Genomic DNA, 27,990 nt, shown 5'->3' with positions numbered 1-27,990 from the left:
ATGGCTTCCTTTAATTTTTATCTAAGTTCTTCTCTTCCATTTCTTGTATCCACTGTCAAACTAGTTTCTGATGAAGTTCCATTTCAATACATAACCAAATAAATTTTTATTTGGTTGTGTATGTGTGTATATGTATAAAAACCTACCAGCTATAGAAGTAATTGGAATTTCAAAATACAGTTCTGAACATGGGGAATTCTAAAGTAGGTGTTCCAACATGATTGACATTGCATGGATTTACGTGCTAAACTTTTTTTACTGTTAATATTGTATTCATCAAGGATTTTTAACTGCATTTGGTGATATAGGCTATTGTACTTATAAAAAATCTCAGGCAATTTTATTAAGTGCCATACAGTAATATTTGTAATACCTACACATTTCAACAATTACTTACACACATGCAGCATTACAGCAAGACTTGAGGCTGAAAACTGCAGGGTTGGGTTTTTTTTTTTTCCTACTTCTAAGAGAATAGATGATGTCTTGGAATATTTATCAAGATTCCATGACGTGCTAGAGAGGTGGGACTGCCAAGAGGTGATGATAATAACAGTCTACACCATATTTAAGAGCCCTTGCCAGTAAGCAAACTGAAATCTCTTTAGTCCAGCTGTATGTGCTCAGACTCCTGCCACAAATCTCATCTGGCCTTGTGAGAGACAATGCTGGAAATCACCCAGGAAAGGTTTAAGGCAGATTTTTCAGTTACCTGTGTAATGCCACCGCAAGGGCATATAGGATGAATGGCAGACTCATCCAACCTACTACATCCATAATGAAGAAAGGTGAGTGCGTGATTCTGCATTTAGAGATGGTAAAGACATCCTTCGGGCATGGCTCACAATTTACCTTTGATCCTGATAGGTAAAGGTGGGCTTGCATCTATGATGAGTAGTTAATGTATTTAAAGTTCAGAGAGGAATCAGTCTTATATTCAGTAAAGTTCACTGCCCTTCTATATATTGCACATATAGTACAACTACTAGGACAACTAGAAGTACATTTTTAATCAAAGTCTGCTTCTGTCTATTTTTAAATAAATGCAATTAATTGTTACTTGCCCATTTTAAATTGGAAAATCTAAAATGCTGTTAATGTGATTTTCATGGGTCTGCTCAAACATCAGGTTTATAAAATTATTTTCTTTATGAAAAAGAAGATAGATTTTACTTTGGGTTGAAAGATTTTAATATATTGGCTGTTCACAGCAATCTGAGAATTTCTGTTTCAAGAAACACCGTTTTTAGTACAGAAGACATTTTGGTTAAAACATGTGATCATTACTACATGTGCCTCTGTAGGAAGTTTAAATCATCTTCTGTTCTCTTGAGAAAGATTTCAACTTCTAATGGTAAAATCTTAGCATCACTTTATTTGCATTGTTCTAGGAAGTCTTGCATTTCAGGTAGAAATACCTGCTTTCTCTGCAGGTCAGATTTGTACTAGCTATTCCTCCTCCTCTGTGAAGAATACATTCTGGGCCTATTCTCCCTAGAATACATTCACTTACGCATATAATCATTTACATATAAGAAGCTTAGTTTTTGACTGCCTGCTTCAGCAATACAGCATCTGCCATATAAACCATCTCCTTATCTCTTTTTATGAATATTTCAATGCCAAGAATATAAGCATACTTCTCTGCTATTTCCATGGAAACCTGAAAAGGAACTAAAATGAATGCAATGGAAAACAGGGGTTGGAGGAGAAGGCATCTTGAATTCTCACTCTGTGCTTAGGCTAAGATCAGGACTCACTGGACCAAAATTATTCTCTGTTATAACCAGGTACAAAATTAATTATGGTATTTCTGACCTAATGTATAAACACTGAGTTGAAAATAGAGAAGCAGTACACAAAACAAAATCAAAATATAACCTTCTCCCTTTTAGTGGATTGAATAGAAAATCATTCTATATTTCTTTAAGAAATCAAAGAAATGGATGAGTGATAAGCAGCCATGCAAATAAATGAAGTCCTGTCAAGGTTGAAAAAGCTAGTAACTTTGTTAGTTTTTCCCTTCCTTCCCCTGGTATAACTAATTCTCAGAGTATCTCTTTCTTGATTCAATCCAAGATCCATTAATTAAGAGCTCACCAACCAGACAGCAGCTATTTTACAGAGACAACACTAAAAGTTGCTTTGTTGGAAAAGACATCAGGCAGGCTGCTACAACTACTGCATTGTTATTAGCATTGAGTAAGCCTAAAAAAAAAAAAAAGTTAGTATGACTTGTAATTCTGTAATAACAGAAAAGATCAGATGCCCAAACAACTTCTTTTTTTCTACTCTATTTTCCTCTATTCTGCTTGTCACCCAAATTGTTATTACTCTACCAGCACTTCCTATGATGTGACTGTAATTCCTCTTGTGATCCCACAAGTAAGAATCCAAGCAATGGGGTAATTTTTTGTAAATAAACTACCAGCGCTTTTTTTACTGTTTCCTGAGAGCAGGAGAGACCCATGAGACACTTCCTTGTGAACAGGCCCTCACTGTGTGTAACTCAATTAGTCTTGGGGCATCTGACATCCCTCTTGATCTCAGTTATCAATTATGGTTGGAATTATTAGATGGCAAAGAAAAATAAGTACTGTGGTATACTCAGATGTACACAGAATCCCGTAGTTTAGGAAAAAAAATTTCATGTATATAACAAATGATAAAATTTGGGAGTGGATGTACAAAAGGAACAGCCTTATCTTCTAGCATTGTAAATTCTAGGATTAGTGTAAAGCACCACAAGAACTTTTCCCCAGTGTAGGACAGGTGGAATCTTAGACCAGTACAGCAGGATCAGTTTAGAAGTAGCTACAGTCGAGATCCTTTATCAGATGCTGATACAAAACAACCAAGGTGTCTTATTGTACCAGTTTAGAGATGAGAAAGCTGGGAAGAGAAGACACTAATTCTGCTCTTCTGCAAATGGTATCATGTATGCTGAATTCCTTTTTTTTTTTTTTTTTTTTTTTTTAGAAGTTATCCATTTGTATGGGAAAAAATATTTTCATCCATTATTAAAAAGGAAAAATAATAAAAATCTGACAATTTTAACAAGATCTCCTTAATATTTGGCATGGCCCTTGTCTCACATACACATATATATTTTCTTATTCCTTTGCAAGTTTGAATTAATTTGAACTGTGTAAATTCCTGTACTTACACGAATGGTACAGACCATCATTAGGGAGATCTGATCAGCCTCTAATGGTACAAAATTAGATAACCACTGTTTCTCATCCAGAACATCCAGGTCTGAGGAGGAAACAGAACTGGAAGAGTGAGAAGGTTGGGAGTAAGTTTAGATTGTGAAGCAATGTGGGAAAAGGATAAGGTGGAATGTGATTTAAACAATCTGGTGAAATCAAATAATCAAGAGTTAGTAAATGGGAGAATATTGTTGGTGTAACCTTATTTTGAACATCTTGTTTCTGTATACTTTGATTCAGGCTTTATAGTGATGATGGTTTTTTCCATGGATTTTCTGCCTCATTCAATGAATAGAATGTGGTTTTTTATGATTAATGAGGGTTTATGCGATAAATAAGACTGTCAACTGTAGAAAACTGCCATCATTTGATGCAGAGGGAGGAAAATGTGAAATGAATGGAACATAGGATTATAGGAAAACAGAGAAAGTTCATATGGCTAAAGCAGCTAAATGCTACTCTGAATAACTGTGCTAGATCCTAGCATAGGTCCGTGTTCCCTTTTGGTTCCAAATCAGTTTCTTAAGTGAAAACTTTCACAGGTAATCCCACATTCTTCCTTACCTTTCTCAAAGGGACCTAATTTGAGATCCTGTGATTTGATTACTCAGAGCTACACGAGATATCAACAATAGCTTGAAAAACCTATTAATATTTGTTACATAAATAAATAAATGTGCTGAAAAAATAGGTTCTAGAAAATTAGGTTGGGTGTCTACAGAATTACTGGGTTCCTTCTAACTATAATTTCTCATTGTACAGATTTTATCATTCCCTATTTATAAGTTGCTTTTAACAGTACCTCTTGATCTGGCAACATGCTGTGGAAACAAATGTAGCCAATGAAATGTTCAGATACAATAATTATAAGCTTGAGAAGAAACCAGTAATTTGGTCTTTTGTGAAGTTCATAAATAGTAAGTATATAGTTAAGCATGAGTCTATAAATGGCATTGTGACAACAAAGAAAAATATTGACTAGCACATGACATTGTCCATCTTGCAAGATGAATGAGACAGAGTTCAATGAAGAAAAAATTACATGTTCATGTAACATGGGATTTACAGGAGTAACACTATATATATGCCACACATAATTAATAATATGCCACATAATTATATATGCCACACATAATTAATTTTGTTTCATTCTCTCTTCACAGCATATTGTGTATTTCTGTATATTTATATTTTGTGGTGGTCACTAGTTCCTGAGAGGTTTATTTCATACTCTGTAATGAAAAATCTGACAACACGGCAGATGAATCTTGACCTTGATTCAGTGTTTAATGTTAAGTCACTGTTAAAAGCAGAAATCTACTGCGGATTCTTGTGCTAACTGGGATTGAAAGATGAAAGTTGTTGAACAGGTAGTAGATAGTGGATTTCTAACATGATTGTGAACTTACATTTCTGTTACGAGGACTTGTTACAAGAAATTTTCTATGGAAAATAGTGTGTGCGTGTAATGTTTTAAATTGTCTATAGAAAGTTAACTTAAAAAGATATTTGTAGTTCTTCCAGAAACTGTTGTTATGATAACTGTTGTTATGATCTTTACTATTAATATTCTATAAATTTTATTTTTCTTTCTAGTATGCTTTTAGTACATTATGGTGACTCTAAAGGAAAAAAAAATGTACTTTTCTCACCTGGTGAAAACAGTGTGACTCTTAAGATTCATAATGCAGTTTGGCGCAATACAGAGCCACGTTCTGATGGTTTCAATTTTGCGGTGCTCTGGTAACATCACCAGAAATATTCCAAATTTTACAGCAGTGTAATCAGGAACCAAAATGTCCCTTTAACTGAGGGAAGATTTCCATCTATTTTACAGTCTCAAAATCTGTTTGGACAGATGGCAATAGTGAATCCCTCCCTTTTGTCAAGTGAAAAAATTTGAAGATGTGTAGATATGATTACTTAGTTGCTCATTTCAGTTGAATTTGGTAAAGTGTATAGTTAAATAGTGTCAAAAGAAGGGAGATGGCCAGATAACCCAGATGATGGTGTACTAAACCCTCTGCAGAGTTGAGCACCCACCCACATATGGAAATCGCTTTAAGTAAGGGCTGAGACAGCAGGAGAACCTAGCATTGGAGCAGTAGAGATCAGAAAAAAAAGCAAAAAATGGTCTGATAATAAAGTTGTGTGGATCGTTCTCAGTGTCTACACAAGTGGAAGAAATGATCCCCCAAAATGCTGAACAAATTCCACATTAAATTTAAATCTTCTTTTTTTTTTTTTTTTCTGAACAACTTTAGCAATAGTACTTTATACCAACAAGGAGATTTTCATCATGTGACCATAATGTGTTGTGGGGTTTTTTTGTTTGTTTTTTTTAAGCTCAGTCCTTGTCAACCAAAATAATTTTTACTTCTTTGTATACAGTCCAACAGACTAGAACTTCCATTACAAATATGGGAGAAGCATTTTTTTTCAGAATACATCATTATTTCTTTGGTTTTATTCTCCTCCAATTACTCTTAAATAACTTCATGGAAATTATTTCTTGAAACTGATTTGATCTAAATTCCAGTAATGTTCCTTAAAACCAGAAGAATTTATTGGAAGTGAAGACAAGATTCTTTTTTTCTCCATGCTGCTTAACATGCTGCTTTTGCACTCCTCAGTGCTCCTCTCAGCTTACGCAAAAAAGACCAAGATCAGACCCAGATTTAGACCCTCTATTTGATGTAGCTTTGCATTTTTTTCATTTAGCTTTTTTTCCTCTGTTCCTTTTTAATTCTTGACTCTGAACAGTGACCTATGCGTCCTATGTTTCTTGAAGGTTAGTAGGCAGCAACCTCAAAACCAGCATGGTGCAAGAACTAGGTTAGAATTATAGGCAAGGCTGCTAAAAGATCTGAAATAACCACTTGCTCCTGAAGTATGCTACATTAATCTTGCAACATAGATGGGATGAAAAGGAAAGATAGCCATTGTTCCCACAAGAGCTCTAGCTGCACCAAACTCTATAAGCATCCTACCTAAAATATCTTCAAAGATGCATAAAATGAAAAGCCAGTGCTCCTGCAAGAATATCAGCTGTTTAAGCTGTGAGGGCAAAATGCGTTCTTCTCCAGATATCATGCAATCTGAGAAATAGTCTCAGGTTTTGTGGGTATTCTTTTTTTTTTTTCCCCCTGCAGTGAATTTCTCAGTATAAAGTGGTATTTACCTTTTTATTGTTCATAAACTACTGAAGAATGAAACTACTGGCTAACTTTTTCTGGTGAAAACTGGTTCAGCATCAATATGGGCCAGTTCCCTCCCTTACTTCCTTTTTTTTTCATTGGATCTCAGAGTAAATATCATTATCCTCTTGTCACTCATACACTATGGTGCCAGACAATGCAAATTACTGGAGGTCAGTAGGTCTAGTTCCAAGACCCTTTGCCTATGCTTTTGGTGAGAAATAGTCACTGCTTCAAGTGATGGTGAAGTTTGTAAAACAAACTATTTTTTTTAAATTGGACAAGACAAGTGAGAAAGGCAAAATTGTCTACAAACTGTAGCAATTTTACACGGGTTATGTAAAGGAAAAGTTTTCACCAACAGGGAATAAAACATCTGATTTCACAAAAAGGATGAGCTGTTCTGGCAGCCATAACATACAGAACAGTTGTACTAAGTCACAGCAAATATCTGCACTAGCCTGTGTCCCAGTGTGGGCAACAGTGGGTATTAGGAAAGAATATGGGAACAGATCAAGTATACACTGATACTTCCTGCAATGTACCCTACCAGACAACTGAACCAAGGATTGCATCAACATCTTTCTGTTTAAGTGCCCTTTTAATTTAATTGCTTTTTGAACCCAATTACACATTTATGACTTTTACTATTATTATTATTCTCTAATACCTCATGACAGAGTTTTACATTTAATTATGCACTGCATGGAATGAATACTTGTCTGCTGTCAGATAACTGAATTTGATGTTTCTTACTTCTTGCATTGTAAGAAATGCTGCAAAAATCATTCCCTATTCACCATTTTCATACCATTCATGATTTTATGAGCTCTACTGTGTTGCCTCTGAGTTATTTCTTTTTCCAGGCTGAAGAGAACTAGTTTGTTTATTTTTTTTCATATGATGGTCATTCTGTACTTGTGATAATTCTTGCTGGTTTTCTCTATGTTTTTTAATTCCACTAACTGTTACAAATGATCCTTCATCTTACTTATATCTATCTATTATTATATCTATTATTATAAATATCCAGAGAGTCCTAATTTAAACCTGGGCTTGATTGTGTTCAAATGAAAACCTTCTTACTTGAGAAGTCCTCTTTATATCATAGTTTATCAGGTTGGGCTCTTGTCACTGATGTTTCAGATTTCAAATGTGTTTTAATCCAGAGAAAGGGCATTCACAGGCACCAGATTTTGCAATCTGTGCCCCTGCCATTATTCTGTTACACAAGATTATTAAGCTTATTAGTACATTCTAGTGGCATACTAGCAGCAAAAAGTAACAGAGTTCTTTCATTTAAAAAAAAATAATTTTCTCTTATGTATACAATATATTGTTTCAGTTCAATTAAGGCAAACAATTGTCTGGGTTACAGAAACCAATATTCACGCTGTTAACACTCTTCCCTGCCCCCTGATGTATTAGAAAAATGCACTTTTCAAAGAAGGTGCAATGAAAAGCATTCTTTACACATAATCTGTCAGCCAGAGCTTGGGTTATGTGTAAACTACACAAAAGGTAGGTTAGTCAATAGTCTGTGACAGTGAATAAACATTTTTCTTTTTACTTGCATATTCTCATGTAGTTCTCATGCAGGTTTCTGCAGTATTTCAATAGCTCAGGGGCTACTCTAAAGTCCGGAGAGCTTGAAAGAACAGAAAACCCATAATAAAACCCAGAAAAAATGGGTATTCCACAAAGGCGACAGAAACCCCATAAAAAATGGGTATTCCACAAAGGCGACAACTCCATTCTTTGACCACTTCCTTTTCATCCTGCCTCATCAACAGGACAGTGACAGCGTAGTATAACTCCATCAAAAGGATAGCGCTTATGCTTGTATTCACCTCTTTGGGATGAAAAGTTTGAGATCTGCTCAGAACTGCATGCGTAAAATTAACTTCTCATTTATGGATTCAACTCTAAATATGTTTTTACAATTTATGGAATTATAGAAATGTAGGCTGGATGTGATTTCTGAAGGTCACTTATCCTACTGTCCCAGCTGAAGCTGGACTATTGCCAAGACAAAAATCAGGCCAGCTATGGCTTTAACCAGTTGAGTGAGGAAAACCTCTATGGATGGAGATTTCACAAGATTTCTAGGCAAATTGTTCCAGTGCTGTTGCTAGGCTTCTAGTGAAAATTTTTTCCCTGACATCTAGTCTGAACCTCCTGAACTGCAATTAGTGTTCATTGCTGCTTTCATCAGATACTGCTAGGAAGCGTTTTAGTATCATGATCTTTGTAACTATGCTTCAAGTAATTGTAAGCTGTTATTAGATCACCCTTTAGCCTCCTTTTCTGCCAGCCCAAACAAGTCCAGTTCCCTCAGCCTCTCCTTGTTAGGTCAGTGCAGCATTAAGTTACTTATTGCCTAGACACAGAAGGCTGATACTAAGCTTAAAGGTCTCAAATGAGGACAGCTAAAATCCTGGACCACTTTATGTGTAAAACTATGCAACATTTCAGCTATGTTGAATATGTGCTTGAAATGTTCCTTTTGCCCTTGAGCTAAGCAAATAATCTAAAGGCCTGAAAGAAAACAAAAGCAAAAAAACCCACCCCACTTGAAAACAATGAGTAAGCATTGAAATCAATTGAGATATGTTACCAGGAATGCAAAAGGTGGCCTCTATTACCATATATAACTCAGTTTAACGTTAAACATCCAGATATTTACAATTAAAGTATGCATGTTCATGCTACTTTGGATATATTTTCAAGAACTGTGAGATTTTAAATGAATACAATTTTAATAAGAAAACTTTTTATACTAGATCATTTTCTAAACTCCAGAAATACACAGTTTGCTTGGAATACTGTACAATGCTTAAAAAACCCCCAACCCCCCCAAAGCAAGCATACGTATTATATTCTGCTAATTTGCTTCTTAGAGCTAAGTGAAGAACTATCTTAATTTGTACACAGGAAATCTTAATTTTCTGGCACTGTCAAAGACACTGAAGATTTATTCTTACGTTCTTTTTATAGCATGTTTGCCTTCTTAAAATTGCTTGCCTCCCAAAATAATACATAAAAAAGCATAGTGCAAGCTCTTGTAACTTATGTCAAGAGGCTTATGTACCATAAAGCTTTGTTGACCTTTGAGGAGGTAAAAGGAGAGTGTTAACAGTTGTTTGCTGAGCAACTGAAACATAGCAAGGTTTCCTTTGAGGAGAAAAAACAAGCTACCCACCCACTTTAATGATTAAATGGAGGCCTGTGAAAAGAGGTATATTCCATGACACTATTTATCTTGTGTACTTTTACTACAGCCATAGCAGCGCTGCCCTGGCTGGACACTATGTAATGTGTAGATTTCAGTATGCTGGCCCGTTGTGACTGTAAGTTTCTTTTGGCCTGTGTCAGCTGCAGTAGAATTTGTTTTGCCCATCTATCCTTATTACTTCTTCCCAGAAATGTTGACTTGCTGTTCTATCAGGCACAGGACCAATATTGACTGCCCCGTATTTCTGATCTCCTGAACATACCTTTTTTCTAGAACTTTCCTCTGGAATTCTAATTCTCTTATAAGTGACAAATATAGCACCTATCACATGCACATTTTATGACTTCTAAATATAATTTTCCTGTACTTCAGCTTGCTTAGAAGATACGTATAGCTAGTCACAAGCAATAACTCAATCTATATATATTTCTCCACTTTTACTCTGCCCCCTTCCATGTTGTGGAACACCCTTTAATACTTTGGAGAGACATACTGGAGTAGCCTTTATCTGGATCTTCAAGCATTTCTATTGAATGATGAAGCGCCCCACTCTTTCTGATCCTTGAACTCTGTAACCTTTTCCTCTGTTCTTCCAAGAGTTTTATATATATCCTTTCTTTAGGTTCCATTTTGTTTATAAATCCTAGCAGAAGCACCTGTTGTCCTGTTCCTTTGCTTGGAAATCTCCTGGCTCAAAATCTAATCCTCCTGTCAGAAAATTTAACCAAACTTCTTTCTCAGATCAGGCACTCTCCTTAGTATAATCATAGCTTAGTGTCAGACTGTACTTGCTAGGATTAACAAATCTGTATTGTTCCTCATCTAGGAATATAAAACAGTTTTGATAGATAGTATTAAAGAGTGGTTTACCCCAGTCTGTCATTGGCACCCATATGTAACCACTACAGAACAATGCTTAACTTATCACGTACTCCTACAGACATGACTTGCTGTTTCAGTGCACACCTAAAAAGTTACAGGGATCAATTTTCAAAGAAAAATGTTCAGGACTCTGTTAAAGTAACACTCCCAACTAAATCTGGTTTGTCTAGTCTAGTCCACAGTAAGCCTTAGTAACACTACAATTCTTTTCCAGTGATCATACATGATAAAATATTCATAATGTTTTCATTCTCATCCTATACAATAGCCAAGACTAAAGGTCGCCATGTAATTCTCATTCATACTGCCAGATTCATTTATCATCTGTAGAATTTTCTGTAAAGACAGTAGTAATACTCCACAGGAAATCATCAAGGGAGACAGTATGCTGCAGCACTGCTTTGTCAGGTCTATTTTCCCTTTCTTCTCTGAAAAAGAGGTAGCAAATATTGACTACTGCCTCCTCTAACTGGTCCACATTTTCATGTACAAACTGTAAGTATAAACAATTACAGGACATTATCTTTAAAATAATGAGGAATTAATTTGATAGTTCACAAATTTTGTTTGCTAGTATAATTTTTCCTCCTGATTTGAGGATGAATCTCTTTAAAAAAAAAAAAAAAAAAAAAAAAGGAAAGCAAGCTTGTTTCATGCTTAATGCATTTTTTTGCCCTCACCATATAAATACATATCTTCCTATACAAAACCACGTAAGATTTCTTCAGGGTTCCACTTCATAACACCCACATTTCTCAGCCTTCTGTATTCTCATTTCACAGTAGAGAATTAAGATTCCTCTAATATAAAACCTTCTTTTATCATTCCTTTCATTTTCCCTTTATTGTGGTGGCATAAAGTATATGTACATACATAACATGCTGTGTTAGTTTTCCACCTTTCTGTTCTTCACATTCCTCTTACATATGCAGGACACTGAAAGGGATTTTGGTAGGAAGGACAGAAATAGATGACACGTGCATGTATATATCCATATGATAGGTGCTGTATTGGCATACCTACTTGTACTTATCCAGACCTCCTTCCTGTTTTGTTTACCATGTAACTGGTCAGGAATTCCTGCAGTGGCTTTAGACTAATGTAACATATTATTGCGGTGATGGGATGGTGAGTTTGTCTACTTGTAGAATAAGCTGCTAAGTAACTTAAGAACACTTCTTAATGAATTCATGATGGGACTTACCCTTCTGTGTCACCCTTTCTAATTTTGATGTTTTAGAATTCCCATCATTTTCCAGGAAAACTTTGGGATCCTAGGATTGGAAAGAAAGGGTTTGGGAAGGCAAAACAATTCTGTTTAGTGAAACTCCTATTGGTTACCTTGTCCCTTCTGGGAGATGCCAAGGCTAGAAACAGGTATATACAGGACAACACAGGTAGAGTGTTTTATCCCAGTTTAAGCCTACCTCAGTGAGGTTCTTAATTTATTTGAGCGATATATAGAGTGAAATGGATTAAGTCTATTTACTTCTCTCCAACAGATAGTTTCTTCTTTTTGATTTTTAAATGAAAGCAATTATTTTTTGTAACTCAGGAAATTATCATCATCTTTCCCTGTTTAGACCCACAGCCACCTGATCCTATACATTCTTGTAGGAGTCTTCTTTCTTTGAACAAAAGATGAATCATACAATAGTCGTCGTCTTTTTAAATCAAGTCTCTCATCCGGCACTCAGCTAGGACTGTCTGACTGCTAGACAGGAAGGACCTTTCAACTAGCACTCCATCTAGGCTTCTTTACAAGAAAAAAAAATCTCTTTCTATTTATCCAGGCTATCTCTCGCTTGTGAATCATCTGTATTTTTTTCTGCAAAATTCACCTGCTTTCTCTCTGCCTTCCATTACCCATTTATTCAAACATAGTTTGAATTCCTGAATTGCTTTGACTATGATTGTCTTGGACAACGGTATTTCCTTCGATTTATTTTGTAGACTGTCATTATTTCAGAATGGATTCAATGTTTTTGTATAGTAACCTTAAGGAAAAAACAGTGTTTATATCCAATCCCTTCTTCAAATACCCACCACCCCTTCTTCAAATACTTTAGCTTCACCTGCTTTCTTTAGAAGGTCTTAAGTTGTGGATCTCTAAACAACACATTTGAAACAAAAAAAAAAGGTTCATGCCATTTTGTGAAATAGCTCATAGCTACCAGCATATGCTAAATGCCAGCCACTATTGCAAGGAAAAGCCTCAACAGGAAAATAGCAAGAGCTTCCACTGGTTCTTCACATTTACTCACATTTGTGATTTACTCTCATTTAAAGATTTTCCAGCTTTTCTGGAAAGCAAATATTATCAATCCTGTACTAATTTTATTCATCATTTTTTATGGTTTACACAAGATAAATCTTATTTAGTTTAGCTAAGGTTTTCACAATCTCCAAATGCCTACCTGTTTTAAAATAATGATGAAAGAGATATTATGACTGAAAGATAAAGTTCTTGGGTATTTAGTTCAAATGGCAGTTAATTCCCTTATTTGTGATAGTTTCTCTCTTCATAATTTTTCATTTTTAAGTTCAAAGCTCTTCCAACTGTGACCATAAAGTGAGGAGATACTACATTCCAATTTGGCTCCATTTACCGAGTGATTTTTTCTAATTACTTGTTATCTTGATAACAGGGTCTTCCCTTTTGAAAACTCTTACTTGTTCTGGAACTTTTTGCTGCTAAGCACACCTCTACTGTTCCAGAGGATGACCAGGGATGTTTGCATGTTTGCAAATTCTTGGAAGAACAGAAGCAGCCAACTGTTCCTTAGCATGTTCTTTCCCTTAAGCAACCAATTCCTAGTTCTCAGAGAAGAATTTGCAATTAGCCTCCAACAAGGCCATCTGGATAAGGCATTGGCATTATCTTGCTTATACCCCAGCTTGTGTATAATTATGAAATTACAGCAGCATGTTTTTTCTAACCACCTGGCTAGCTACCCCCCTCAGAATTCCTGAACTGGAAAAGACACTGCAGATAAGAATGCCTTTTCCTACCTTTATTTTTCCTCCATGTTAAGATGAAAATTTTATAAGCCCTTTGGGAGTTGTACAATAATTTTTCTATTTTTTAATTATAAGCCATAACCATCTCAAGTTCACTTCCCGTAGAATATGTACGGTAGTTTTACAATATTGATGAAACCAGAAACAAGCCTGCAATGTTAGGATAAGAGTATACGAGTGGATACATTATGTAACTTCAGGCTCAGTTTCAGTGTCAGCCTTCATCTTAGAACTGTGGACATATCACTTCTCATTTAACATTCTCAGATATATCAAGATGTCAACTGACTATAAAAAATGACAGCCATGTCATACATTGCTGTTTCACATATTTTGTTTGGATTTTTAGTTTTGTACTAGTGTACTATAGCCTGCATCTTTGTTGGAAATGATTCCTGATTAACTTATTTGCATTTTAACTAAAAGAAATTCTATTTAGTTTAGTTAAGGTTTTTATGACTTTCAAATACACACCAATATTATAATAATGATATTACATTGAAGAAGTTGTTTCTTAGGTGTCAGCTACAACAGTTTACTAATTCTTTCTTGACCTCATGTAAGAGATCACCAAGTTTACATTAATTTAAAACTGTCAATCCTCTTGTACGTGTTCATTACGTTCCACAATTTATTGAGGTTTTAACTCTCTGATTTTGTCCTTGGACTACAGACTCCAACTGAAGATTTGTTAGTAGAGGGACAGTATCATGATTCACTACAAAATACAGTAATAAACACAAACTTCTTAAAATGCAATATCTTGTTGGCATGAATGTTCTGAGAGTTGGCCAAAAATCTGTATTAGCTCTAAAACACTTTTTTCCCCAGACAATTGGTAGCAAAAGCCTTTCAACTGAGCTAAAATGTTCTTGCATGGTTTTATTGAGAGCTACGCATTCGGGGAAGGAAAGAAGACTATGATTATTTGGAAACAGACCTATAATGTTTTTAGGGGATTATCTGTCATGTCAGAATTTGCATTGTGAAAATAAATAATAAACCCTCAAAGAGATTTTTAAAGCCATGTTTTTACACCTATAAATCTGCCTGTATATAAAGTAAGCTCAAAAGTTAGATGACCCACCTTTAAAAAGGAAGAAGTAAACAAAAAAAACCCCAATATAGGGGCTATATAATTTTGCTTGTATTTCAGTAAGCCTTAAGAGGCTTGAGAGTTAGATTTCAACATGGCTACATACTGCTGATGTGGCAGTGGCAGCCATCATGGTGTGCTCCGGTACTCCCGGGGCTTTTGAAATGACCAGAAACTGCCAAAGGTCCACGGTTTTAATCTGTAAACACAGAATTACTCACTAAAATGACTAAATCAACGCCTTCATGGAATTCTGAGAACAGAGGATGCGATTCTGACCAAGTCAATCCATAGCAAATGAAAAAGAATAGTAACACAAAGAAAATGAGGAAAGTGTAAGAGGTAATGTGAAAACCTCAGTAAAACAGCCTGCTTGTATTTCAGCAAGTATGCATTTTTAAGGGATAATTTTTTCAGGAGACTGTTTTACTATAACAATAATGATCAATATTGTTGCAGATTTCCTTTGAAGTAATAACAATGAAATTTATTTTCATTCTCTAATAAAACCAAATAAAAACTAAATTTTAAATAAATATTTTCACATTACTTCTTGTGTAATAAACAGTGAATGATTCTTCTCTCATTATCTCACGAATTGAAATATGGAGTGGCTCTGGTAAAGTCATGCACTAGAGAGATGCATTAGGCACAACTGACACAAATTTCAGGAGAATTAGGCCCAAAATAATGCTACTTCTATTAAAAGCCAAAATCATCTTATCACCTTCACTTTCCAAACAGGAAAACTGGCTAGAATACTTCACAGTCAAACAACGAAAATACCCAGACTGTAGATTATTTTCATCCCCTCTGAACACAAGCTAGACAAATGGAGCTCATACATATTTGCAAATAATCTTCTAAACAAAATATACTCTCTTTTTTGATATCCCAAATCACTTCTGTTCATTTACTCTGGACCACTGAGGTGAACGATCACGTATGCATAAGGTTTTCAGAAACCTAAAATATTGCATATATGAAGGGCTGCAATACCTGCAGAATAATCTATATGGTAAATGTAGCTAATACTGTTTGAAACAGTAAATTAATTACAGGCTAACATTAGAAGAAAACAAAGAGTCAATTATTGCAGAAGAATAGGTGTCAATGTTAGAAATTACTGAAGTATCTTAGAGGTTATAGAATCACTATCCAAAGTAAGCAAACATCCAAAGTACCGCCCCTGTTAGCACTCCGAGAACACTGCCACTGTGTACTATGGCACATGTCTTTGGTAGAAGGAATATATTACTTGATACACATTGCAATTTCACAAAGAATTCTGTGTATAATCTCTGATGCCTTATTTTCACTGCTTTCTGTTATTAAATTATAAAAAAGAAAATGTAGATTCTCTAAATGTATTTGACCAATGTATCTGACATAATATGTTTATACAGGATGATAAAATAGCTATTTTCCAGTCTGCCCTATTCAGTCTCTTTATTTGCAGGAAATAAATCAAAAAGATACAAAGATAGATGAATGCACTCTGTAAATAGCGTTGTGAACTTTTGCAAAATTTATCATCTTTGTATACATATGAGAAAGGAACACTGAGCTTAAAAGTCCATCAAAAATCAAGTATTTTTTCTTTCAGTTGGGAAGAATGCTACTATTTTATATCAGGTATAAATTCAAGAAGTCAAGTAAACTTTTCTTTTGTTTTTTGTTGTAAGAGATATTTCTGAAAAAAAATTGCATCACTATGGATAGGTCTAACAGCAGCTTCCAGGACTTATGTCAGGATCTGGACATATATAGGAGGACGTAGGCAGGTGCATGATAAAGGTTTTAAAACTGGCCACACCAAAACATCCTATAAGCTGAAATGTGTCAGTCACCAACTGAACAGTCTTACATGAAAAAAAGTGTTTTGAGGAATCAGCTAAAACATCTTGAAGAAAATAATCTTGACCAGTGTCTACTAATTAGTAGCTTTTGATTAATGTATTTTTGTTTGTTGAAAGATCAGTCTACGGGTAGGAACAGGAGAGGTTCTGTGAAAAGGACTTTAATAGTAGTTTTAAAATATGTTAGGAATAACATATGGTATATATGATCTCTTGAGGAACCTTAGTGTCTTTTGTTTCTGCCAATCCAAAATACTTTTGACCATACTAAAACTGTTTAGGCTTGAGTTGACTCCAGGCTTTCTTCAAGAAACTGTGTTTCTTTGAAAAAACATAATTTCTGTATAAATTGATTCATCATACCTTTTGGAAGCACCAGGAAATCAGGTATCAGTAATCTCTAGGAGTTTTATGAGGTGTTTTCAGTATCATTTTTCTCTTATTTAAATTAAAAAAAAATCAAATCAGCTGCTGTTACTTTCAGATGGTAAGGCATGCCCCTATATAAAAAGTTTAAAAACAGAAAGTTGCTCTTTCTCTGATGACTCCTCTTAAGTCACTAAATTAATGATTGCTACATATCATGAAACTATCCACTATGTGACTGTAATACAAAGTGAGACCAAAGACAACAGACTGGGAAGATTTGGAACTGTATCTTGATATATCATTAATGATGCCCATCATTCACAATACCCATCCCTTCCAGCATGCCCTATGGTGATCAATAATGCCTAATATTAATTAAATTTGCTATGTGGACTAAGCTGAAGAAATTATATTGAATCTTATGCAATCTCATGCTCTGAGAATACTGAAAGGAAGAGATACTCTAAATAGAACAGGATTTATTTTCTTAATGTAGCAGGACAGTATTGCAAATTCACTTTGTCTGAAGGGAAAAAAAAAAAAAGAAAGATACATCGATTTAAAAAAACCAGACTCCACAAATACATGAAACAGCATTTTGAACAGTTTTTCTTTTACAGCTTTTGTAGAGATCAGTTTAAAGAATAATCATCTGAATATATGCATCTCATCTACAGAATTTTTTTCCCGTGTTATTTAGCTTGTGTATTGTTTTTAAGGAATTTAAGACTATCATCTATATTGCTGTATATGAAAAGCTTTCTTCGTAATTTATCCACGGTGTTATCAGCGAGCAGACTTTACAGAGCTGACTGTACAAGGATTCTTTGCACTAGTTGATGTTAATTTGCAAGAAGAGAGTAACTGGCACACAGCTAAAAGACTCTTCTAGTTAAAAAAAAATATATTAAAGAAATTAGACATTACTGCAGGAATTCCCATTTTCAGCATACGTTACCTCTGTCTCCAAGTCTACGAAATCTTCAGAATCTATATAATTTCCCTGGTTTTAAAATGTACCTTGTTTTGTGAATATTTGTTTCTACACTTTTTTCCTAGTAGGTATGCTGTACAGGAAAAAACTGATCCCATGTTTTCAGTCATATATCTTTTTCCTACTTTCAGCAGTACATGAACACAGCTGAACTGGGACAGAATAAAGGTCCACTTGTTCAAGAATTATAGTTTTATTAATAAAAATTATTTCTGGGTATTGAAAAAGATTAGAATGAAACCTTGTGGCTTAATTGTAAAATTCCATGCTTATCAACATTCCCTAAATATGAATACGACTACTTGGTTAAAAGAGATGTTTTCCTTTAAATAGAAAATATGAGTGCATACCTCAAAAATTTTTCACATATCTGACTAAAGTTAGTCAGATAATGATAATGCTGATGTGCCAATGAAACCTAAACAGAAATAAAGATCTAAGTTGTAACATGCTGGAAAACATTGACCTTTAGCAAAAATGCCTGATTAAGATATTTTCTGTATCTACTTTTGACAACACCTGAGTGATATTTATGTTAATAATCTCGAATATTTTCTATTCAAAACATTACATTTGTTTACACCTATTTATAGTAAAATAGGTAAACCGAGCAACAAGCTCAGCCTTCCAGGAGCACTTGGTACCCTGGACAGCTCCAGCTGCATCACAAGTAAGTGTGTCGCAGCAGCAACACATGAGGAAAATTCAAGATGGCTGTTGATTTCTAACGGACCTTTCTGCTTTCAGTTTATAGCAGAATTGGATTGTTATTTCCAAATATGTAATTGTGGTGGTCATCCTAAATTGTTCATAAATGGAGTTTGCCTACTCAGGGCAGCAGACAGAAAGATGTTAAACACGTCTGGCTAAATTCAGCTTTCACCTATAAACATCAAGTTGTCTCACTGTAGTAGAATGTGGTTATTGTGTATTTTTTCAAGCTTACCATTATACAATGGGGAGAAGTAAGGCAAGGAAAAAATTCTGAGCATGTATGGTGTGTTAAACTACACATCTAAGTGTACAGCAATGTTACAGTTGTGCTGTAGTAGTTCTGTCTTTTTTAAAAACTTTATCTGTAGAATGTTTCTGTAGTGTAAAATCCTTAGAAATTACTCATCCCTTTTATTTAAAGAATTTGTTTATAGTGCTAACCTAAATTTAAACACAACCATGTTTTCCCAAGTTACACCTATTGTTTCTAAATCTTCAGTTTTAGACTTTCTTCCATAGTTGCCAAATATTTTAAAAAATAAAGGAAGTGGTAATCTGTGGTGAAATGTATTGTATCAAAGTAAGTCAATTAAGATCCCTGAAATTTCATGGTCAGGTAAGATGGACAGTCACCAAATAAAACAGAAGTTGTTTCTAAAAGCAGATTTTGCTCATTGATATACCTAATAATTTATTTTGTGTGCTTTCCACAGTTATGCTGAAACACTATTGTTGACCCTGCTGTTTCCTCTCCTACAGAGTCGAATGGCAGAAAGTTTGCGTCTCTTTGATTCCATCTGCAACAACAATTGGTTTATCAACACTTCCCTCATCCTTTTTTTGAATAAAAAAGATCTGCTGGCAGAAAAAATCCGACGCATCCCCTTAACAGTCTGCTTTGCTGAATACAAAGGCCAAAACACTTATGAGGAGGCAGCAGTCTACATCCAGCGCCAGTTTGAGGACTTGAATCGCAACAAGGAGACCAAGGAAATCTACTCACACTTCACCTGCGCCACTGATACCAGTAACATCCAATTTGTCTTTGATGCAGTGACAGATGTCATCATTCAGAACAATCTCAAATATATTGGCCTCTGCTAAGAATCCTTGGGCTTAATTTGTTTTCCTGAAGTGATAAAAAAGGGGCTAACCACTTCCACTTCTAGTGGAAATAAATGGGGCAATGCTTAGTAACCCAAGGAGAGAAAAGGGGAAACTTGATATATGTACACAGTTCCTCTTATGCCCCCTTAACCCACGAGATCATTTGTCACAAAGATATGTTCTGGAGAGTGAAAACCTCCTCTCCAAAAAAACCCAAAACACCCCACACACACCCCTCAGTGAAAAAACCCCAACAACTCAAAAACCCCAAACAAAAACAAAAAAAGAGATTGAGGCCTAACTCTGTGGAGATGTTTTCACCACAGTCACTGCACTTTTATTCCATTTGTTTTGTTCCATTTCCTACAGTGGGAGTGTTATCATGTTCTATGTAAGAAATAATTCTTCATCCAGTGTCCTAAAATGTTATTGACATGAAGATATAAAGCTGGTGAGTGACAGATGAACTCATTTGCAGGGTGTAAAGCAGAATGGTCATGTTGGGGAGAAAAGCTAGTTCAAACCAGAAGCTACAGAATAGGAGAATTTAAGCAAAATACACTTAAAGTTGCAAAGAATGGGCATGCACCCACAATATTGGTACACACAGCCAAACAGTATATATACATACATCATGTATGCACATGACTCACAGCATATACTATGTACACACTTCTGCTTTACTTTACTGTTTATCATGGACACCTTGCCTGTTAAAGGAATTGTTGGTGCGCAACTGTTCTGTGATTTCCAAACTGACTAGCAGCTCTTTCTGCTCTTTAAGGCTTCAAATATGCAGCAAAACTACATGAAACGAATCTATGAATAGGCCAAATTAAGGTCAGTGTTTCTTCTACTGGTAAGGAGTTTTATACATCGAAACAGTCTTCTTTTACATCTTTTTTTGCCAAATCTTGTGGTGTTTCACAAAAAACAAACTATATTTAAGAAGTAGGTTAGTGTTCCTTTTTTAATACAGATAAAAAAATAAATCACAAGGCAATTTTTTAAATTATTGTTGTAGTGTCTGGATTGCTGAATGTGAAAGTTGCCAACGGACAATTCTGTTCCACTGCTCCAAATACATTCTGGGAATTGTAATATTGTAAACAGATTTCCCAAGAAGCAGGAGCCATGGAGATTGTGTAGTATATAGCCTCCAAAGTATTTTTTGTTGTTTTTTAATTATTTTAAAAATGTGATGTATTATTAGAAGGTTAAAGATGAGCGATATGAACAATAACTAAATGTCTTGATATTTCAATTTAATGATTTAAATTATTTACAGTTTAGTGAAGTTAAGGAAACTGAAGAGATGCATTCCTCAGCTCCAGGTTTCATCTCATAAAGAAACACTACTGGGTGGAGTAACATTCCGGCAAAAGTTTGAATGCATAAGAAGCTCTGTGGGACTATACTGGAAAATCTCAAATGGATCATATAGACCTAAGTCTTTGGTCAGTTGATTCTTTCCCCTGCCATAGAAAAGACTTCTTAAAGACTTCAGTGTAAAGTTGGTGTGTAAATATATGTTTGATAATTGTAAAGCACATACGTACACAGAGACACAGACACACATGCACACTGGAAAATAACCTTCTACTTTTGTTGCCCCTATGTACTACGATTAGTGCAAGAAATCTCAGCCAAGGGCTCTAATAAATTTAAAACAAAATGGTTAATAACATCAACATTTAAATTGTCCACTTAAAAAAATAAATAATTTAAATGATACTGAACGTGTCTATAGTGTGTTCATTAATTAGTGTTATGCCAGTTATTTAATTGGATAATGTTTCTGAAGTTTTCTTTCCTTTATGACAGACTGCTGAGTTTTGTTTATTTGCTCCAGATCTCTTTCCTCAGTTTATTCACCAACATTCAGCAATTTCAATCTTAAGCAATTACATTTGAGCAACTCAGTAAGATTTAAGGGATGTATTCCCATTTAGTATCTTTACAAATTCTGAATGCATGTTACTGTTACATTTTTGGGGAGACGGTTAGTAGCAATTTTAGGAAAGAAGTTATAGATGAAGATCTATAGGAAATATCAGGAAAGAAATATCCATGGTATTTGCAAGATACATAAGAAGCCTGCCAGCATATTGTCTCACACAAGCAGGTACTTTGCACAGGTGTCTAATCTTAGAAATACATGTTTAGGTATAAGCACGTATATAAATTTTTGAATAGTGCCTGAAGTTAGTGTCCTAAACTCGTATTTAAAGATTGAAAAAAACCTTGAAAAATGTGTTCACGTTTTTGTACTACTGAACTCTAAGCAAGTCTCCAAAATAAATACTAATTCTGTCTGGCCCAAGCCTATGAAAAATTAGGTTTTAAGAAAAATCTAAGTATTTTTTTAAAGTGACCATATAAGGTGATCTCTCAGCATAAGTCTTATCGATGTTTTTTCATTGAAGTTTTCTTGAAAATTCCATCCATTCAGACTGTAACAAGGTTCTTCCAGAACATCCTCTAACTGAAATCTTTAAAAGTCTGGATGTACATTAAGAAAAGGTGCAACTCTTGTACAAATAGCATAAACTCATAAAAATCACTTGTTAAAGGATGCTAGATAAAAAATACCCCTGGATTTTAAACAGAATTTGACTTAGAATCCTTCACCCCACCAATGATTTCTGAGACCAGCTGAAAATATTTGATAGTGCTTGGATAGTTTAATTACTTTGCTTCTTGGCATTTGTACAAAATGCATCAAAAAGTCCTAATCTTTCTTGCCTTATATTTAAGAATCCTTCTTTTGACCTGTTTGAGGATATCCTAATTCAAGCTAGGCTTTTTCTAAGTGACCTGAAAACTTAAGCTAATGATGAGCCAGGACTGCCAAGAGAACTACAATACTCCTGAAGGCAGTCGTTCAAGCAATAATCATTTTCAACCTTGCTACAGAATGCAACCATATTCAAAAATATTATCTGAGGGTCAGGTAATGGGTTAAAACTTTCAACACTCTTCAGTCCAGACATAATTGATAATGGAGAAAAATCTAATTTTGAACGAGGTGTTTTATCCCTGTACTGAAGACACAGGACCCCTTTAAGCATGCTCTGTCAACTGTTACACCTGAAGGATAGAGGCAAAAGAGCCAATGAGACTGCACCTTGAGAATATAAAAGGTTTGTCATGCCACACAGGGAGCATTTAGGTCTCACTCATGATGAGAAGATACTAATGCCTGCTTGTGATATTTGCAGTCAAGCTGCTTGACTTGGTGAGTTTATGAAAAGTTATACATGGTCATTGCTAGTACAGGATCCTCTAATTAATTTACCATCAAAATGCTATTGCTTACTTCAGAAATTGCATAGTCTTTCTAGTCTAAATTGCTTTCTATAGTGTAATATCCTATTATTAGCCAGTTGAATTGTGAAAAAAGTATAAAATAAGTCAGGACTTCCTTTTTCCAATGAATGGATCGTTAGATGGCCTCCTTTACCTCTAGTGTTCATGGTACTGTGGCCATTCCGGACTAGTGAAAGAAGTGACAAGAAAACACCAGTATTCATTAGAGTATAGCTTCAGGATAAGAAAACTGGGTAGGAAAATGAAAAACAAAAGTGTAGTTATGATGAGAGTAAGAAATATTTTATATTAAAAAATGAATCTTTATTCAACTAAGAAGATCCTTCCAATGTAAGTTTTACAGGCAACCCACAATAGAAGTGGAGAACCTAGGATATTTTAACAAAGGCCTAAGGGTATTTTGAAAAAAAAAAAAAAAAAAAAGTCAGCTACATTTCTCATTGAATGAAGGCTATCTTGGGAAGGAGAAAAGAAATTGAAGCAGTCATGTGTTCCTACTTAGCTTAAGAAAAGCACAGGCATGAGGAGGAATAAAGCAGTAAATAATTAAGTTTAAATAATCAATTCACATAATCATGTTCTCTGAATAGCAATTCCTTGCTATTAACTAACCATTTAATTCCTATGATGTTTCCCTGTTTTCTATCTGAAGGATTCAAGATTTTAAAATAAATTCTGTTTTACACAGAAGTAATTTTATTTTCTGATTGTATAAGAAAATTGAGGCACAGGGAAGTTAAAACTAAAAAGTCTGGGCCAAAGACAGGTGCTGAAATGAGATCCCTTGACTCTTAGTCATCCACCTGGATAAATCATGCAATTAAACTTCATCTATTTTATTAGTTCTCAGTTTATCAGTGATGCAGTGCACTGCCACCTGAAAAAAACTGCATTAATACAGCTGGGATTTCACTTCACCTGGGCAACAATGACATTCACAGAAGAGATGTTCCATCTGCTGCAATAAGAATGCCATCTGTCCTTTTGTTTATCATTTGCACTCTATACAGCAAAACAAGTTCCAAAGGAATAAAGGTATCCTTAAACAGTCCTTATCCACAGATCCAATTGGTTATGATTTTCCAAGGGTGGAATAGTGGAAACACTGAAGGTCAGTAAAGTAGGAGAAATATTATTTCTTGGACTCTTCCCAAACAGAGGTTCTGGCAAGCTTAAAAAAAATCCATTGCCCCATCCAATCCACGTCAATCTTTGTCTAAAAGGATTAAGTGCCCATAAAAGACAGGATAGATAATGAGTAAGAATTATTAAACTTTTCCAGTATTAACCATACTCTAGGGAAAGATTTTTTTTTTTCCCCAGAATTGTTTTTGCAGTTGTTATTGCCCAGGTCATTTATTATAGCATAACACCCTTTCACTAACATTTTTAAGTATTGTGTGTCAACTAAATGTTTTCACAAAGAGTGAAAGTCTTGCTATTAATTTTTCCAACATTCTTAATTTTCTCCTGCTGCTGGTTCTTCTCCTTCTTCTGTCCTCTATTGAATACATATATCTATCTTATTTTTGTCTGTCTTCTGCCCATTAATTCTTGCCAATAAGTTGTTTCTTCTGGAAATGTTACTACTTAGTGTTCTCCCAGTCTTTGTGGATTTTTTCCCACATTTTGGTTTTTAATGATCCCACTGTTCCTGGAGGATACTGGTATACATCATTAAGTTTAGGAATCAAAAATAGTCTGCAAGTGGATTTGCTTAAAATAATCACATTTTCCTAAATTACTCCTGTTTGGAAAAAGACCAGGTGGCCTGGCACAGAGCTAACTGGAGTCATTGACCAATTCCCAGTGAACAAAAACAACTACACTGTGCCAAATGCATGTACAGCTTATGGGTTTTTTGGTCTAGTGTGGAACATACATATTCCTTTATCGGCCTTGTAAAATACCTCTGCTGTAGAAAACATCAGAATTCTAGCTGGGGAATGCTATATTAGTTGCTGACTTCCTCCAGCTGATACAAGGTACATCCTATCTCATTATCCGGATATGAGGTGTAGAAGTAATGCACTTTCTTGTGAGTAGCCATGTGTATGTGAGTCCATTCTACAGTATACAAAATTCTGCTCAAAGAGTTATCTTCAACGCCTTAAATACAGGCATGTACATTTTTATATATATGTTATATTTTTATCTAACTAAAAAGAATATATGGCTCAGACCAACACCTTTTTCCAACTCAGAGAGAGATGCTGTCACGGAATGGAAAAAAGTTTATTCAAAACAGACATAAATATCAGGTTTCTAATAAAGTAACTCCACTTACTTACATTTAAAAGGAAATTGCAGTGAAAGCACTGATGCACAGAATTTACCAAAACTAATTTGGCAATTATTTAAATGCCCTCTTTTCATACTACTAATTACCCTTTTCTGCTTTTTTTGGAGCCAAAACTCCAGAACCATTCCCTGAAACAAGTCTCAATGTTAAAGACCATTCGATTTGGAAAACCCGATTCTTATCGGCCACCAGTACCTGAAGTGGGAGAAGTAAAATGAAGAAACAGGTATCAATCTTAGCTCAAGAGAAGCCTCACTGAAAAGCAACTACTACTCAGAGAATTGTAGTATTTCTTATAAATGCAGGCAATTTTTCACTAAGTTGGGACTGTAACATGATTTGGAAGCTGGTATTTGTCTGGCAGAGGCCTCTGCAAATCCTCTGCCTTCAATCAAAGGCAAGTTTTTCAGGAGAGACACTGCTGCAGCTGGCTCTCAGCTTACCAGGGGTTGGATAATCCACTCCAGGAGGTAACTTGATTTCTCCTTGTGTAGTATAATCTTGCATTTCCTGATTATCATCAAACTGGTTTTACAATTGTGACTGTTCCCATCAGTGGCTCCTGACCTAAGACAATCTAGTGGAGGGTGTCCCTGCCCGTAGCAGGGGGGTTGGAACCAGATGATCTTCGAGGTCCCTTTCAACCCAAACCACTCTATGATATATTCTGACGCCTACAGGGACAAAGATGGAACAATGGGAGTAGACCTGAGTGGCACTATGGTGTACCATTATATATCCTCTGGTTTGGGCAGTGTATTTTGATTTATGTGGAATTCTTAATAAACAATGTTTTATGTTTTGGCACCACCAAGAGCTAATGTTGCTTATTGCTACAGTAAGTCCCTAAATAGAAATGATGACTCTAGTAAAAATGTTTTCTATATAGCCCTTAGGTTTAGTCCCTACTTTCTAAAAAGTGTCTAACTGAAAACACTTGGGAAAAATGCCCTCGCTTCCTCTCAGGGCCACATGGATAGCTGTTTTTTAAATTGCTTTTCTTCCCCCTAGAACTTTTATTCATCCTCCAGTGAATGTTTTCTGCTTATGTAGCTAAGCTTCCAACCTACTTAGTAAATGCTCTGAGTTTTGGGAGCTAGAACCTAGATGCAGGCAGGTGTTTCCATGTAACATTAGTTGTAGTTTACATCCGTAAGTCTCAAATTAATATCTAAAATGGTATATACAGCAGCCACCAAACCCTGAGGCAGTTTCCCTGTTTAAACTAAAACCTTTCCAGTCAACTGAAGCTGTGCATCATACAGATCATCTGAAAACTCCATCAGCAAAAGGAAACAAGTGCTAAGCTCTTCTATTAGCCTACTAGAGATCTAACCACATCTAATGGTTAGAGATAATAATCAAGTTCAGTACAGCACGGACTGAACAGCAAGGCTTATTACTGAATTATGCAATTCCAAAAGGGCTAAGGCGGCAGCCTTATTCAGTATGGATGAATGGTTAATTAGTAATAGTGATCTTAACAGAAGCAAATAAATGTTGCCTTTTTTTTTAAGCTTTTTTCTCCCATAAGTTTCCATTATGATGCACATATTCACAGGATGGTATCTATCTGTCTACATAGGTAAGGGACAGAATTCTTTAAAGGCAGTCAGACAGGTCAAAATTTACTTAAGCTAAGTCCCTGTTGCATTTGATTTGAAAATCTGTAAAATGGCTAGTGAAATTAACAGAAAATCTGGTTTTCTGTAGTGATGTTCACAAAGGTGTTTAGCCCACCATATTAATGTACTTCATATGGATTGCATTATTTAGGACTTTAAAAAGGGTTGCATGCATTTAAAAATACATCTTTGTATTTTAGAATTCATGTACACTCAGCAAGGCTTTAAGCATTCATTTAGTTCTTTTCTAAGCACCAGTAATGTAACAGAATTCCTCAGAGAAGATACTTTCCCATGAATTTAAATAATATGGCTTTTTAATTAATAATTTCTATCTACTGAAATTTTAATTTTAAAATTGTAAGTTTTGTCAACTGGAAGAGTAAAGTTTAAGACTGGTGTTCAGATTAGAAAAATACTGAAATTATAATAATAGAATCTGGAAATAAAAGTAACAAAGCATAAATTCTCTTAGTGTATAAAAAGTTTAGAACACTATAAATATAGGTAATAAAGAAAGCATGTAAAAAGCACAATGACCTATTCTTCTGGCAAGTCAAAGACAACTTCTCAGCTTGGATTTCTCTATTTAGACTGAACTGTTTAAAAGCTAGATGCCTGACTGATGTAATCAATGCAGTTTCTGTTTATCTTGCTGGAATCAAATGGACATCACCAGAGCAGAACTCATCTCATCCTAAACTAAGCACTTATATGTCAGACTTTTTGCCCCTGGAGATGCTGATTTTTCTCCTGCTATACAGGGAGTGTAGGGTGACTAGCTCAATTTGACATCTGAAGTTAGGTGTAATTTATCACATTTTTAACTTCATATGTTACCAAGTCCATTGACCAATTTTACGTAAGGGCAAACAATATTTGTATAAAATAGCAGAAAAAGCAAACTTCTTTGTTGTTCCTTGCATCACTCCTAGGTTTGGGGGTTTGTTTTTTTTAAATTCACCACCAGAAAGCAATGTCAAAGCATGTATTTAAGGAACAGTACCTATGAGCCTGAAGTTGAAGACGCATTAATAGATCATCTGT

At 35.1% G+C, this 27,990-nt stretch overlaps 2 protein-coding genes across 5 annotated transcripts in view; one reads left to right on the top strand and one right to left on the bottom strand.

Annotated features, from left to right (window-relative positions):
- The window catches only part of GNAZ (G protein subunit alpha z), a 65,754-nt gene extending 44,329 nt beyond the window's left edge, over positions 1–21,425 (top strand). For all 4 annotated transcript variants that reach the window (XM_075769576.1, XM_075769575.1, XM_075769574.1 and 1 more), the window contains one exon: positions 19,339–21,425. In XM_075769576.1, the coding sequence (XP_075625691.1) occupies positions 19,339–19,683 (345 nt within the window). In that variant the 3' untranslated portion in view covers positions 19,684–21,425. The remainder of the gene's footprint in view (positions 1–19,338) is intronic.
- RSPH14 (radial spoke head 14 homolog) overlaps positions 1–27,990 on the bottom strand; it is a 91,803-nt gene that overhangs the window by 60,475 nt on the left and 3,338 nt on the right. The gene's annotated exons all lie outside the window — the stretch shown is intronic.

The sequence above is a fragment of the Balearica regulorum genome, chromosome 17, assembly GCF_011004875.1.
Source record: "Balearica regulorum gibbericeps isolate bBalReg1 chromosome 17, bBalReg1.pri, whole genome shotgun sequence".
Classification (NCBI taxonomy): Eukaryota; Metazoa; Chordata; class Aves; order Gruiformes; family Gruidae; genus Balearica; species Balearica regulorum.
Note: the sequence above shows the minus strand (reverse complement) of the source record. Positions and strands in the feature narration are given on the sequence as shown.